This window comes from Danio rerio, chromosome 13 (assembly GCF_052040795.2).
Source record: "Danio rerio strain M-AB ecotype USA chromosome 13, GRCz13ab, whole genome shotgun sequence".
Lineage (NCBI taxonomy): Eukaryota > Metazoa > Chordata > Actinopteri > Cypriniformes > Danionidae > Danio > Danio rerio.
The window spans coordinates 40417670-40435119 of record NC_141033.1 but is presented as its reverse complement, the minus strand read 5'-3'; the positions used below and the strand labels follow the sequence as shown (position 1 = coordinate 40435119).

At 37.0% G+C, this 17450-nt stretch overlaps 1 protein-coding gene across 9 annotated transcripts in view; it reads left to right on the top strand.

The window, feature by feature from the left end:
* The window catches only part of eys (EGF-like photoreceptor maintenance factor), a 531033-nt gene that overhangs the window by 391467 nt on the left and 122116 nt on the right, over positions 1 to 17450 (top strand). For all 9 annotated transcript variants that reach the window (NM_001442782.1, XM_087277984.1, XM_087277990.1 and 6 more), the window contains 2 exon segments: positions 2297 to 2409; positions 15059 to 15297. In NM_001442782.1, the coding sequence (NP_001429711.1) occupies positions 2297 to 2409; positions 15059 to 15297 (352 nt within the window).

Sequence of the window (17450 nt, the reverse complement as noted above, 5' to 3'; positions counted from 1 at the left end):
AATGAAAAAACTTGAAAGATTGATGGTTTGCCTTCGTCACCAATAATACATATTGCCCTGGCCACTTACTGAAGAGACTCCACCAACTTAAACTGGATTAAAATAAACATGAAATTTTCCAGTAATTTTCAGGTTACTAAAAAACTGGTTCAGAGGGCTTCAAAGAACTGTCAAGGTCTACATATTGACAGTGATAAAGCTCCGAGAAACTAGCAGGCACACTTTTCATTTTCCTTTAGGCAGCCAGAAGCAGGTCATGGGCACTTGAGATACTGTTAGGGGAAGAAAAAGAAGAGGTTGAGATGTTTTCGTTTTGACAACAAAGATTGGATCCTCATGCTGCTTTCTCTTTTCCCAGCACTGTTAATGAAATAGAGGATATTTTTGTTTGTTTGTTTATTTTTTGTTTTACATCAGAGCAATTTCTCCTGGTAATGTTGTGTGAGACGTTTTTGTGTCATTTTTAAAAACACATATTGCCTTTAAAACATTAAATTGCATTTGTGACATAAATAAATATTTGACATTTGTAAATGTATAAAGTAGGGGTGTCAAAAGGTTTCGACCAAGCCTGAAGGACTCAATTAGTTTGATGAGGTGTGTTTAATTAGGGTTGAAACTAAACTGTGCAGAGCTGCGACCCTCAAAGAACTGCGATTGACACCTGTGGTATAAAGGTGTGAATGTTTTTAAAAGGATAATTGACTCAAAAATGGAAATTCATCATTTATTTTTCCTCATTTGGGTTTAAATCTCTACTTCTACTATGGAAGTGAATGGGTCCCAGTAACTAGCATTTTTCAAAATATGTTCTCTAAGGAGAACAAGAAAGAAACTCAAATAGATTTTGAAAAAGTGATTGTGAGTAATTGATGACAAATTTTTCTTTTTTGGTGGTCAACTATTCCTTAAAAGAGCACCTATTTTACGCCTTTTACAAGATGTAAGATAAGCCTTTGGTGTCTCTAGAATGTGTCTGTAAAGTTTTAGCTCAAAATACCCATCAGATTTTTTGCTCCCACATGTGAGTCAGCTTCAATCATTATATTAACTCATCATGCCTTATATTAGATAAACAGCAGTCAGTGATAGAGACAGACATGGATGAAACTGAAATACAGCTAAGTAATAAATACCAAGTAAGTTTATTTCATGTATTTGTGGTGGAGTTTATTAAGGCCTTTTTGAAATGATGAGTCACACACAAATGCCATTAGCAGTGTTAAAACACACACACACACAAACACTCACACACACACACACACACACACACACACACACACACACACACACACATATATATATATATATATATATATATATATATATATATATATATATATATATATATATATATATATATATATATATATATATATATATATATATATATATATATATATATATATATATGCATGTTTACTGATACTATGTTTACTGATACCAAAGTTTAAATGTGTTAAACTTATAAAACTTTTAAAAAATCACAGAGAGTAGAAACAAATATTTTAACCCTTTTCTTTGCAAAAAATGTTTTGTGGACTTGTTTATACATATTATTATAGAAGCATGATGCCTGTCAATCAATTTGGTGGGCTGGAAAACCGCACTTCCTTCATCACATTGCGGTGTGATTTGGATCCTATGTTAATGTCAGGAAACTTGAAAAAAAGAGACTTGTTGGGTGTATATCACCCCAATATGACAGTGGAAACACTATCGTTCTGTCCATACAGCTTACGAAAGATTATTTTCATCATATGGGCCCTTTAATGCATAGGCATGGTACTACTGCATGTATGTTAAAGTATAGTTCACCCAAAATGAAATTAATTTTGTATTTACTCTTTTAAAGAATCATTATGCAGCTTTTCCTAAACAACACCAACTCATAATGACCAAAAAAGGGTGAAATCTGCTTAAATGTCAGAACTTTCATTCTTTGAAGTAATGTTAAATGCACAAGCCATTCAAATGAATGTTGTCTGAAAGTTTTGTCCTTGAGTGAACTGTTCAATAAAAAGTAACAAATGTGTTTACCTTTCTGCTCTTCTTTTTTCAAAAGAGAAAAAGAAGCGCACAGGTTTGTAAAGATATGAGAGCGAGTAAATAATGACAGAATTTTTCATTTTTTGGGCGAACTATGCCTTAAATGCAACCTCTTTGTTGTGTGGCACTTTCTTCTCTCAGAATAGCTGCTTTTGTAGCCATTTTTTATTTTCACCCTTAGGCCTGAGATGTTTCTGTTTTCCTCTGAAGAAACGGCTTGAGACTTTGTTGTTCTGCGTTCCCTCAGGAAGCTGAGCCTTTCCACAACTACACCGGCTGCATTGAAATAATCGAAATTAATAAGCTCAGAAGATTCCACATGGACCATGCCATTGCCAGGAACAATGTTGACAACTGCAGGTAATTGAACCGGATTTTCCATCAGGAATCAATACGATTCTGGGCAGTTTTGGGAAGTCTAAAGTCATTTCTAAAGATTCATATTAGGGATTCAGTTTGTTCAAAAAGAAAGGGTTCACTGAAATACCTCACTGTTGAAATCCCAGTAAATAATTGTGGATAATTTTTTCACAATAAATTATTGTATTTTGCCATTTCATCACTGATTTTTGAACAATTAATGCTGGAATGCATTAGTTTAAATACTGATCAAGATTAATTCATTCATTCATTCAAAAAGCTTCATTAGTATTGATTGAATATGGTCTGAATGTGTATGTTATTAGTATACAGTATATTGACAAAAAGGAATTTTAAGCATGTTTTTTTTTTTTTTTTGTTAAATTAATAATTTATAGTGACTGCTCTGCATACTGTATGTACCATGACTGTCAGAAGACAATCATTGAAACATTTAGTACTATGTCAGGCATATTTATGGCAAGATTCATTTGATGACCTTTTAATATGCTCTATTTAATAATTGCAGTGTAGCTCCGAAATACAAATTAAATGTCATTTAATATGTTTGTACTTTGCCAATATTCTAGGTTTTACTCATTTTTCAAACTACAAAAAAAAATATTTCAAATATAATACAAATTAGAACAATCTCTTAATATTTTATATATTTCATGTTGTTTAGTCTATATGTAAATACAGCTGTCACAATAGAACATTATTTCCACCATAGTTTGATCATTTCTCACTAAAGATATTTTAAATACTAAAGCAAGCATTTTATTTTCCTTGTATTGAAATAAAATAAATGCCAATGCCATATTTAAAGTCTTTAAAATGTTTGTATGTGATTTTCTTTTTTTTTTTTTTCCTTTTTTTTTTTTGTCCTGAGGTAGGCTTGTAAGCTGAAATGCGTTGGGATTTATATTTATTAATTTTTTTTTTCCTTTATTGCAAGTGTTGCTGGACACAGTGGCTCAGTGGTTGGCACTGTTGCCTTACAGCAAGTAGGTTGCTGGTTCGAGTCCCGGCTGGGTCAGTTGTCATTTCTGTGTGGGGTTTGCATGTTCTCCCTGTGATCATATCTGCCTGATCTCATGAGGAAACATAAGAATTTTACGTTTTGTCAGTTTAGTGGCTAATTTGTATGAATTTGTACAAGTTTAGTCATACAAATATACGATTTTAAAAAGGAGTCATGGCACCCAACCCCACCCCTAACCACAAACCGTAATTGGGTGAACTTATGTCTCTATCATGCTTTCTAGTTAAGGCTGCTTCATGGGATCCATTATAGTGTTTGTACAACAATGAGTACCAGATTAGCGTGAGAGAAACCGGCCACTATATATTTTCTAGATTTGTTGTGATGAATGTTGACACAAATTACACATCGTCAGGCAGAAGTGTTTTATCACCATCAGCTACAGTACTGAAAAGTTCTTATGATGCTAAAGTACAAAATAGATAGAATAATGAAACATAGAACTTATATTATCAATTATATAGCAAAATGTATATTACACTTAAAGGTTAAGCACAGACCCCTCCTGAAAACAAAATAAAAATATTTATTGTGCATTAGAGGAAAATGCTAGCATGGTAGGTATCAAACTGTTGTTAATGTAAAAGTGAGTGCAACTCATGTTGTCTTGTACATGTGGCAAGATAGGACGATGTCAGTTTGACTTATGGTTGCTTAGCAATGACAGACACCACAGAAGTGCAAGTTCAGAAGCACGTTGAAATTGGTGAAGGAAGTGGTGCGCCTCTTGCTTTTCATGTGGTTTTGCATGCAATGTTTTATTTATTTTTATTTATTTATTTATTTATTGAGAACTCTTTCTTTCAGGAAATATGTACCCTGGGCTACATCTGCTTGCGGTTTTTGTTTTCACAAATCCACTAGAGTGCGCTGTGTACATATTTAAGATTTTTAAATAAGTTACTGGGCCATGTTTTTTCATATGTGTCATTTCTCCTAAATCCACCGGAGGCCGCTGTATACATTTCTGGGAATCTCAACGTCCTTCATGTGCGCTTCTGTGAGAGAAGCTGGTCAGTTTGTTGCGCATGATATTTCAGCTTGATATTGACTGACCTACCAAACCCCTTTTCTAAACCCAACCGATGGTGTTTTTTTAAAAGAAAACTAGAAAAGAAATTGCAGCCACATTTTTGGGGATTTTGTTTTACCTGGTCGGTGATACCAATCTTCACTTGGCTCAAACCCTGGTCTGTTACATATACTCCCTATTACAAGTTTGACACTGTACATGAGCTACCAAGCAAACCAATAACACCAGAAAAGCCATCGGTGGTTGTGGTACCACCTTGCATTTATTTTATATACAAAATATCTATACCCTAGGGATAAAACAATTTTAGATTTTGGTTGTATGATCATAGTCTGAGGAATAAACATGGTATTATGGTTATAATAATTATTATCCATTCATTTTTTATAATAATTGGTTTTTGGTAAACATTTTTGATACTTAAACATAAGCAATAAATTTACACTGAAAATAAATGACAGAACAACAAATAAATAAATAAATAAATAAATAAATAAATAAATAAATAAATAAGAATAATAGAGTATTTTTCTAATGCTGCATGTTTTTCTAAAAGCTACATGGTAGCCAAATATTTCTCTTTTAAAAAGAACAAATGTAGTGAAAGACTGCTGAATATCCACGAACAAGCCGTGCCTCCATTGGAAATAACGAACTTGTGCGTGCAAAGGACGGAATATGTAAACAGCCCTCAGTTAATAGCCTCAGCCATAGTTAAAATCAGCCTTTAATTCCGCGTGCGTGCCTATTAGCCTCGGTGTACAAGCTCAGGACTTTAAACTAGGGCACAGTTGGCATACAGTAACTTTGTTTGTATACAGCAGTTTTGTTTCGTGCAAAAACACAGTGTTGAGAAGCCTTTACGACTAATTAACAGTGAATAGTTTAATAGTAAAATCGGTTAATCGTTGCATCCCTAATGTACCCCTGAGCACATATTTCTTGGTTCCCCAAAATGTAGCCCTAGGTACAAATTCCCATTGAGCCTGTGCTGGTTTTATTTGACATGGAGGTGTTTTTTTAAAGCATTTCGAAATTTGGCAAATTGCTTTGGTTAAATTGTATTTCTGACATCACTTTTAGCATATATATTTTTTGTTTGTTTTAATTTATTTTTAATGATAACCCATTTACAAAGATCATCCAATGCTTGCTTATAATGCTTGTTAAATGATAAAAAAAAAGTCTAAGGTTCCTGATGATTTTTCTGGATGCTTACTTAACAAATCCAGCTGTAGATTAATGTCAATACTGTTGTGACAATACAGAAACTTTCTGTACTGCCCCTATTTTGTGTTTACTTCCTTTGTCACTGCCTTTTATAATGAGTTCAACCCCATTGGATGCTACAACCAATTACAATGATGGGAAATTATATAAAAGGGTTTTTTTCTTTCTTCTGGGAGAGAGAGTTCTGACCTCCAGTGTGGGAGTGGTGTTTGCGTCACCAAGTTGCGTTGCGGGTGTGGCTCTGCCTGGGTCTGAGGAAGCTGAGGAAGAGATGCGGCGATGCTCAAGTTTTCACTGACTTGTCCTTTATAGCCACGGTAACCCCAAGTTTCCTGGTAATTGCTGACGAGTGCCAGTCTTACGTTACCTTCGTGTTGCAAAGTTACCGGTGCGATGTGTGAGGACACCTCCGAAAACGGCTGCCTGTTCATCATTTCTGTCCGTTCTGCCAAGTCACCTGCCAGCCAGTGAACTGCTGACGTGTAACCTCCTGACGTCACCACTGCAAGCCTCTTGGGTCAGTTTCACTCATACACTTACATACATACATTCTCCACCCAACCTCCCTTTATTTTCATTTAATTAGTTATTTGAGAAATTTGAAAAGTTTTGTTTATTTATTTCTTGGTGTATTTGTTGTTGTTTTTTGAGAGGAATCTTGTTTTGGGTTACTTAAAATGATTGTAGGATATTGACTATATAAATATTTATTTTTGGTATTGTTGTTACTTGTAGTTGTATTTGCCATTTAAATTAATTCATTAAATCTTTCTAAGTGGAATTCGATTTTCTTGTTCTTATTTCGTATGGTTCTATGTTACTGTATGTAACGGAGGGTCTTGTATAAGTTTTGTTTTCGCTATCCTGGGTAATTAATTATAGTTAGATTTATTTGTGGCAAGGTTTAAAACTTGTCTGGCACCCGAAATCATGCATAAAATTTGTTAATATATGTATGTTATATTATAATATATTTCATTTTTTTGCCCGAGGGTGACTGCGTTAGAGGGAGATATTACCAGACGCACCGCCTCAACAGCGCCTTCCGTGGTTCAGTGGTAGAAATCTCGCCTGCCATGCGGGAGACCCGGGTTCGAATCTAACCTAAGAGTTATTAATTAAAAATTTTTTTTTTGTGTGTGTGTGACCACCGTTACAGAAATGGCACCCGAACAGGGACATGAACACTTTAAGGGACATTGAACACTTTAAGGGACATGAACACTTTAAGGGACATTGAACACTTTAAGGGACTTGAATAATTGAAACTTTCATTGATTGACTTGAATAACTGAAAATTTCTTTGACTGACTGACTGACCTGAATTACTGGACAGGGTTTTGTTTGTGAATGTTTAATAGTTTAAAATTGTTTTTTTTCTTGCTGAATGTGAGAACTATTGACAAAAATCATCAAATAACTGAAATTGTGTAAAAAAAAAAAAAAAAAAAAAAAACTTGTCATGTATGTGGTTTTTGGTATAATGATTTGAGTTTATTGTGAAAATTTGCTTGAGCAACCAGTGTAAGCTGAATTTATTTTTTGTATCAAAGTGTGTGGGAACTTGAACTAGAAAATGTGATCGTCATCTGTCTTGTATTTTTGTACATGCATTTGAAAGGTTTCTCTTACATTGATAGTATGGACATGATGTAATTGATTGCAGAGAACAGTTTCTTTGTGAGTATTTTTTGTTTTATTGGTTTTTTTATTTATTTATTTATTTTTTTTCTGCTGTCCCAAACACACACAAATCCTAATCACACCCACAACCAACACAAGTCATGGCCCAGTTCTTTTCCCATTCAACGTCAACATATGTTGATATTGATGCACCTGATGCCCCAACAATTTCCACGCCAGTGTGGTCACCTCCAGTGCAAACTCAAACACTTTCTGGACTTCCACCTCATGACCAAATTATGCATAATATTTCACCGGTCCATAGTTTCCCAAGCCATGCAACTCCAGTACAGACACTTCCTACTGCTCTGGGAGGCCATATTCTAATGCAACCTCTTTCTTTGTCCCAGGAACATGTTAGCATGCAACTGTGCACGTCTGCAGATGTTTCATCACCTTCTACAATGGAACAGCATGATCTGCCTGGGAACCTTCCAACCCCTAGGAGAGAAATTCAGCAGGTCAGTTCTTATGTGCAAGGTAATTTGGACAATCTGATGGTAACAATGAAAAAACAAGAGAAATGTTTGCATGAACTTACTCAAAAGCTGAAAACTTCATCATCCCAGCATGTGAATCAAATCACCACCCTTACAGCCAAAATAGAGTCCAATAAGCAAGAGATTGTCACCATACTCACTGGAGCTAAGCAACAAGAGGCTGCAGATGCTGACCAGTTGGTCAAAGCTGTACAATTGATGCTTGCAACTGAGTTTCAGAAATTTGAATCAACCCTTACCTCAGCAGTTGTTGACAAAGTGGAAAAACTCCGGAGAGATGTCCACCATGATCTCAAATCAATCCAGCAAACCCTCCAGGGAAGTTTGGATCAGCTTACTACAAATCTTCAGCAATGTGAAGAAAAAATTAGTAAATGTCAGACCTGTGTTACACAGTTGAAAAAGGATTTACAAGTGCACAATGTGAAAGATGTTGAACCTCAAACAGAAACAAAAGCTGCTCCAGTTACAAGTACACTCTCCACTGAGACTGTTTCAACTTTACCAAATACCATGGTCAAAAGTGATCACCTTAAATTAACTTTTCCCACCTTTGGACGACATACAGATGATACTGACCCTTTATTGTACCTAACAAAATGTCAAGATTTCCTGGCACTTCATCCTTTGACAGATGCAGATCTTTTGGCTACCTTTCGCACTGTCTTATATGGCACAGCTCGGGACTGGTGGGAAGTGAGTCGCTCCAATATTGCGACTTGGAAGGAATTTGAGTCTGCATTTCTTTCTGCATTCCTGTCTGAAGACTACGAAGATGAGCTTGCTGAGCGTGTTCGTACTAGAGTTCAAGGAGACAGAGAGTCAATTCGAGATTTTGCATTTACTTATCGAGCACTTTGTAAAAGATGGAAATCCACTCTAACAGAGACTGAAATTGTAAAAATGATCCTAAAAAATATCAAACCATACCTTGCCAGCCAACTGCGCAGTAGAGTGAACACCGTGGAGGATCTAGTTAAATTGGGATATCTATTGGAACGAGACTATGAAGAACAAAGACGGTATGAAAGTCGAATGGCTCACAAACAAGCAAGTTCACAAAAATCTTTCTCCAATCGACCTGTTGAGAAACAGCCTATTCAGTGTTGGAGGTGCAGTGGTCCACATCCACCGGGAAATTGCCCAATGTATTTAACTCCACCTTCCCAGCAATCTTCCACGCAACATCACCCAAACCATGGAAAGAGTTTTCATGCTGCAAAGTCAGGAGGTCGACCTACGAACATCATTGTAGCAGCCTCAGAAACACCCCAATCAACAAAAGAAGTTCCAAATGTTTTCCTTCCATCTACAACTATGTCATCTCTGGCCATTCCACAACAATTAGTTGTCCCAATTAGTATTGGATCGTGGTTTGGAAAAGCCATACTGGACACCGGAGCAAGCTACACGCTAATACATGAAAGTCTAATGCAGCATTTTGATACCTCTGCCCAGCTACAAAACTGGTCGAGTGGACCTCTTTACTTGGCTAATGGAAAAGCGGAGATACCCTTAGGATGGTTAAACATCACTATTCAAATACATGGTAAATCCTTTGTAGTACCTGCTGTTGTCCTCCCATCTCAAGCTCTTGCATATGCCATCATCTTGGGTTTGGACTTCATATTCTTTAGTGGTCTGAAAATTCATGTTAGTGAACGCAAGTATTCTTTTACGTCTGATCCTACTGAAGAACACCCATTTCAACCTGGATCTGCAAGTGAACCTCTAGTTAAAATGACACCCATGACAGAAAAAAAGACTCTCAGCAAGAACAAACTCAATCTCACCTTGTTAAGTGCTGTCCCTCCACCTCAAACCTCATTGGGTATGCTACAAACTGATCATGTCGATGATGCAACACAGATCTGGAATGCTGTAAGTGAAGCACAGCTTCCCAAAGAAGAAAAGCAACAGTTACTACAGATCCTGCAGAATAACCCCAGGGTATGTACTCAAAGAACTGGGAAAACCAAGTTACTTCAACACCGTATCTACACCACCAGTCAGGTACCTATCAAACAAAAGCCATATCGTTTGTCTCCTGTAAAACAACAGGTGATGGAGGAGCAATTGGAACAAATGTTGAGAGAAGGTATTGTAGAACCATCACATTCTTCTTGGGCTTCACCGGTGGTGTTGGTTCCTAAGAAAAATGGCAAGTTAAGATTCTGTGTGGACTACCGCAAAGTAAATGCAATAACGGAAAATGATGCTTACCCTCTTCCAAACATCACAGAGATACTAGAATCTCTCTCTGGATCAACAATTTTTTCTACCATCGATTTAAACAGTGGGTATTGGCAAGTGATGATGGATCCTGACAGCAAAGCAAAGACTGCTTTTATTGTGTCTGATGGGCTATATCAATTTAATGTTATGCCTTTTGGATTAAAAAATGCACCTGCTACATTCCAGAGGTTAATGGAGACCGTACTAGGGGAACTAAGACGAAAGATATGCCTTGTCTACATTGATGACATAATTGTGTATTCTCCCTCAGTGACCCAACACTTCTGTGATCTGCAAACCATCCTCCACAGGCTAGAAGCTGCTGGACTGACCATCAACCTGGAAAAATGCAAGTTTTTCCTACCAGAGATCACGTTTCTAGGGCATGTGGTAAATGCTAAAGGTGTCACGGCAGATCCGAGCAAAGTTGAGGCCATTCTCTCTTTTCCTACACCCAACAATCTGAAGGAAGTTCAGCGATTCCTGGGACTAGCCGGCTGGTACCACCGGTTTGTGCAAAACTTTTCAAAAATTGCTGAGCCCCTCAATGCCCTGAAGAAAAAAGGACAGGTGTTTAAATGGACAGCACAGTGTCAACAATCATTTGACCAGTTAAGATCATGCCTTACCTCACCTCCCATTCTTGGCCACCCTGACCTCAAAATACCTTTCATTGTATACACTGATGCCAGCGATACAGGACTGGGTGCTATTCTCACTCAACGAAAGGATCCAGGTAGTGAAGAGGTCATTGCCTATGCCAGTCGCACCTTAACTGGGGCTGAGGTAAATTACACTGCAACAGAAAAAGAATGTTTAGCTGTTGTTTGGGCATTGGAGAAGTGGCAACATTACCTAGAGTACAAGCTCTTCACAGTAGTAACGGACCATTCTGCTCTTCAGTGGGTGATGGGATCCACAAAAACTAACAGCCGCCTTATTCGATGGGTCTTGAGACTGCAGAAATTCAACTTCATCATTGAATACCGAAAAGGGAAGTTAAATGTAGCTCCTGATGCTTTGTCCAGATCACCCCTCACTACAATTTCTCCTGTTACAGCAGTTTACACGAAGCAGCAAACAGACCAGCACACAGAGCTTCCAGTTTCTGATGTTGTCCTATGGGAGGAACAACATTCAGATGAAGAAACAACAAAACTACTACAGGCTGTAGCAGAAGAACCAAATCAATTGGAACAATATGAAGTGATAGAGGACAAGCTGTACCATAAAACTTACCTGAAGAATGACCAAGTACATTATCGTGTGTATGTTCCAAACCGTCTTCGGCCGACACTACTTCATCACTATCATTCACACCCGCTAAGTGGCCATCATGGAATATACAAAACTTATAAACGAATCCAAGCAGTTGCTTTTTGGCCAGGCTTATGGACTGATGTGAAGAGACACGTTAAAGAATGTGTGAAGTGTCAAACGATCAAGTATGATAATCAGAAACCAGCAGGAAAACTTCAATCAACCATCACCTCTCGACCTAATCAAATGCTTGGAGTTGATATTATAGGACCCCTACCTCGGAGTACACAGCAAAACGAGTATTTGTTGGTGTTTGTTGACTATTACTCCAAATGGGTTGAGTTCTTTCCCATGCGTCAGGCAAATGCTCAGAGTGTTGCTGTGATTTTTAGAAGAGAAATCTTAACCCGTTGGGGGGTTCCAGACTTCATTCTCTCTGATCGAGGAACACAGTTCATCTCATCTGTGTTTAAGAATGTATGTGAAAAGTGGGGAGTTACACAGAAGCTAACAACGGCTTATCACCCTCAGACCAATATGACAGAACGGGTGAATAGAACTGTCAAAAGTATGATTGCGTCATATGTGGATGACAACCACAGCAAATGGGATCAGTTCTTACCTGAGATGAGATTCGCAATGAATACTGCCATCCAGGAAACCACGGGAGTAACTCCAGCAGAACTGCAGATTGGAAGAAAACTGCATGGACCAATGGATAAAATACTTCATGGTCAGAATCTTATCCCCGATAATACCTCTTATGATGTAGTCTGTCACATACAACAACTGAAGTCACAAGTTCAAGAGAATTGCCGAAGGGCACAACAACGCCAACTCCGAAACTACAACAAAAAGAGAAGAGAGGCCGGTTTCAAAAATAAAGACAGAGTATGGTTGCGCAATTTCCCTCAGTCCAGTGCACAGCACAAGTTCAGTGCCAAGCTGGCACCAAAATGGAAAGGACCTTACCGAGTTTTAAAACAACTGGGACCTTTAAATTATCGTATAGCCTTGGAGGAAACTGGAGAAGATGTGCGCACAGTACATGTGTGTAATCTTAAAGAATGTTTCCCAACAGCTGAGGAGTTGGAAGTCCAAGAAAAAAAACGACTTCGGGAATTGTTTGAAGAAACCTCTGAAGAGGAGGAATTTTTTGGATTTTGATTGTATTTCTTTTAACAACCATGGGTTGTTTTGTCAAGGGGGGAGAATGTGACAATACAGAAACTTTCTGTACTGCCCCTATTTTGTGTTTACTTCCTTTGTCACTGCCTTTTATAATGAGTTCAACCCCATTGGATGCTACAACCAATTACAATGATGGGAAATTATATAAAAGGGTTTTTTTCTTTCTTCTGGGAGAGAGAGTTCTGACCTCCAGTGTGGGAGTGGTGTTTGCGTCACCAAGTTGCGTTGCGGGTGTGGCTCTGCCTGGGTCTGAGGAAGCTGAGGAAGAGATGCGGCGATGCTCAAGTTTTCACTGACTTGTCCTTTATAGCCACGGTAACCCCAAGTTTCCTGGTAATTGCTGACGAGTGCCAGTCTTACGTTACCTTCGTGTTGCAAAGTTACCGGTGCGATGTGTGAGGACACCTCCGAAAACGGCTGCCTGTTCATCATTTCTGTCCGTTCTGCCAAGTCACCTGCCAGCCAGTGAACTGCTGACGTGTAACCTCCTGACGTCACCACTGCAAGCCTCTTGGGTCAGTTTCACTCATACACTTACATACATACATTCTCCACCCAACCTCCCTTTATTTTCATTTAATTAGTTATTTGAGAAATTTGAAAAGTTTTGTTTATTTATTTCTTGGTGTATTTGTTGTTGTTTTTTGAGAGGAATCTTGTTTTGGGTTACTTAAAATGATTGTAGGATATTGACTATATAAATATTTATTTTTGGTATTGTTGTTACTTGTAGTTGTATTTGCCATTTAAATTAATTCATTAAATCTTTCTAAGTGGAATTCGATTTTCTTGTTCTTATTTCGTATGGTTCTATGTTACTGTATGTAACGGAGGGTCTTGTATAAGTTTTGTTTTCGCTATCCTGGGTAATTAATTATAGTTAGATTTATTTGTGGCAAGGTTTAAAACTTGTCTGGCACCCGAAATCATGCATAAAATTTGTTAATATATGTATGTTATATTATAATATATTTCATTTTTTTGCCCGAGGGTGACTGCGTTAGAGGGAGATATTACCAGACGCACCGCCTTAACAGCGCCTTCCGTGGTTCAGTGGTAGAAATCTCGCCTGCCATGCGGGAGACCCGGGTTCGAATCTAACCTAAGAGTTATTAATTAAAAATTTTTTTTTTGTGTGTGTGTGACCACCGTTACACTGTTGTGCATTCATTTTTAATGTCGAACAAGATAATTAACATAGATTTTGTATAAGCATGAAAGTATGGTTTTAATTTTAACAAATGGGGCTTGTCTGTGTTGTGTGTAATTATGAGATTAAGAAATGTGGAGGAGGTTGCTCCATACATCCTTTACTCCTCTGATTAAAACACTAGGGGGGTATTCACTAAGAATGAAAGTCACCCACTGAAGCGTTGCTTATTTGCATGCACCAACTGAATTGTTTTGGTACCCTGTTCACCAAGGGAATTATGCAAATCAGATGAATGTCCACAATCATCTGTCTATGTGCATGTTGCTAGAAGCCTATCTGTCTATATGTTTGTCTCTATCTATCTATCTATCTATCTATCTATCTATCTATCTATCTATCTATCTATCTATCTATCTATCTATCTATCTATCTATCTATCTATCTATCTATCTATCTATCTATCTGTCTGTCTGTCTGTCTGTCTGTCTGTCTGTCTGTCTGTCTGTCTGTCTGTCTGTCTGTCTGTCTGTCTGTCTGTCTGTCTGTCTGTCTGTCTGTCTGTCTGTCTGTCTGTCTGTCTTTCTGTCTGTCTGTCTGTCTGTCTGTCTGTCTGTCTATCTATCTATCTATCTATATCTGTCTGTCTGTCTGTTCCTCTATCTATCCATCCACTTATTCACTTTGTCTGTCTCTCTGTCTGTTCACCTATCTATTTATTTATCTATCTATTTATCTGTCTGTCTGTCCATCCGTCCGTCTATCTATCTGGTTTTTTATATTTTAAGAATTTTTCATTTTTTAACGCTGCATCTTGACAAAATTAGCTTTTCTAGATCAGTTATTTGCATTTCTTTGACTTTGAAAATAAGTTTAATTCTGCATACTTGCATTCTATATTGAATTGCTATTAAATAGCTACTCTGTATTCTGTTTGTTCCCTCAAATTAGATTCAGTGATTAAATCACAGTTTAAAAGGCATTCTCTATTAAATTATACAAGAATTAAATCCACGCCAAACTCTGGTCTGCAAACAACTCTTTTAAATGACATTTCATTCACTGCTTGCCTTTTTATTTATTTAGCAGTAAAAGGCTGTGATTAGGCTCACAAATCACTAAGTTTTGCAAATAAGTGAGTAATTGTGAATAATTTGCCTGGATAAACTGCGATAGATGTGCTTAGTGAATCTGCTCTGAAGTATAATTGTAAGTGATTACAAAGTAGTAAAAGTGCCCTGTGGAAATCTGTTTCAGTCGATTTAAAAAAAAAAAAAATTAAATCCATACCTTTTTATTTAATCTCATGTTGTTTTCTGCAGGTCTCAATGGCATCATGAGCCACCAACAAGCTCCACACATTCTCCCACTCTGCTCATCACAGTGGAAACTCCTCCTGGAGAATGGGTCAGAGTATTATCACCTACTCAGCCTGCACCCGTCTGCCCGCAGGGAATCTGTCTCAATGGGGGCACATGTCGACCTGTCTCTCTGCCCAGTGGAGCCTCGTCTTTCTTCTGTGACTGTCCTCTGCACTTCACAGGACGTCTGTGTGAACAAGGTGAGACTATCTCTTCCCTTTCCCCTCTACATCACTGCCAAAATCCTCCAGTCTCAGGATATGTTTGCAGTATTACATATTCGTTTTAAGACAACTTTTGCTAGAGTAACACCTGGCATTCACACTTCTCAGGAGTTGAAAATGGGTTACATTTCTATGTAAAAGGAACAAAACACTGACTTTTAAAAGTGAAGGGTAACACTTTACTTGAAGGGGTGTATATAAACAATTTAAAACATTAAAATTAAATAAATATTAATAAGAGTTTATGCATTCACTTAGTTGTTATTTTAAATGCAAAGGTGACATTGTTAACTTGCATTACATACAACCATAACTTGACATTACCAAGACAACATAAATCTGTCATAAATCTGTCATAAACATGATTGTCATGAGACCATTATATTATTGAGCCATGAATTTTACAACAGCGTCATTAATATTTTTCTTCGACTACAGTGGTACAAACTGAATTTATCATTAAATATTTTATTAGATATACAATTGTTTAGGGGGCATAGATATTTTGGATGACAAATTCAGTTTAAAAAAAGTGATCAGAAATATCTTTACAAAATTGTTCTGTTTTTATATGTTTAACTTTATTTTCAGGTTATTATCATCTTGTTTGTTCTAAATATTGGTAACATTTAAGGATATACTTTCAATTTTTATTTTGAAAAATACATTTTCTGAATGTAATTTAAAGCTAGTTTAGAGTATGAATATCATTATCATTCATTCATTTTCTTTTCAGCTTAGTCCCTTTATTAATCTGAAGTCGCCTCTGCGGAATGAACTGCCAACTTATCCAGCATTTGTTTTACACAGTGCATGCCCTTCCAGCCGCCTGCGCACTCATTCACACACATACACTACGGATTCCACCCCTACACACTCATTCACACACATACACTACGGATAATTTTAGCTTACCCAATTCACCTATACCACATGTCTTTAGACTTGTGAGTGAAACCAGAGCACCCAGAGGAAGCCCACACGATCATGGGGAGAACATGCAAACTCCACACAGAAATGCCAACTGATTCAGCTGAGACTCGAACCAGGGACCTTCTGGCTGAGGCAACAGCACTACCTACTGCGCCACCACATTGCCAAATATCATTATATTTTTTGTTATATTTAACACCTGCCATTCACACATCTCAGATATTTAAAAAAATGCTGCAGACCCCATTTTAGTTTGAAAACTAGTGAGTTTATAATGAGTTGTTTTTTAGTGTAGTTTTATCAAAACACAGACATTTAAAAGCAAAGGGTAAAACTTTACTTAAAGCAGTGTCCATAAGACTGCCAGGACACCTTTATAATTATGACACGTCCTGAATGTTAATGAAATTGTATGCATGATGATGCTTATGACAACTGTCAGTAAGTATAATACACTCAGTTATGTAATTTTAAATGCAAAGGAAATATTGTTTGAGATGTCTTTGTCATGATAACTTGACATAAGCGAATACATCATAACCTGACATTGTCTTTGACATCTTGACATTACCAAGACAGCATACACTGTAATAAATCTGTCATAAACATGATTGTCATGAGGTCATTATGATTGTGCCATTTTATAACAGCGTCATTAATATTTTTCTTGATTTGATTTATTTTATTTCCAACAGTATAATAAACTCTTAAAAGCAATAAATCAAGTTCAAATACATAATCAACAAAACATCTTCATATAATACCGTTAAAAATGTAGCTTATTATATTATTCTTGACCTAAACTACAGTGGTACAAACTGAATTTGTCATAAAAATGTCATTAATTATTATTGTCTGCATTATACAATTATTTGACAAAATAGTGACACCTTTATTGACAAATTCAGTTTTTTTCCACGACATTGTTCAGTTATTATGTGGTGTTTAACTATATTTTCTGTTATATGTGATAGTTTCAGTTTACATGTTTCTCACAGACAGGATCTCGACATTCTAGAGGATGCAGGGTTAACTAATACCCAATTAGTCAAGTTACCGACTGCTCACTCCTACTAAAAGTGTACTTAATGTAGTAATTTTCATACAACTTGCTAAATCGGTGATAACCAGAAATCAAATCCTAGCTGAAGTGGCGACTGCCCCAGTCTTGTGCAGTTAGTTTGGATATCATATAC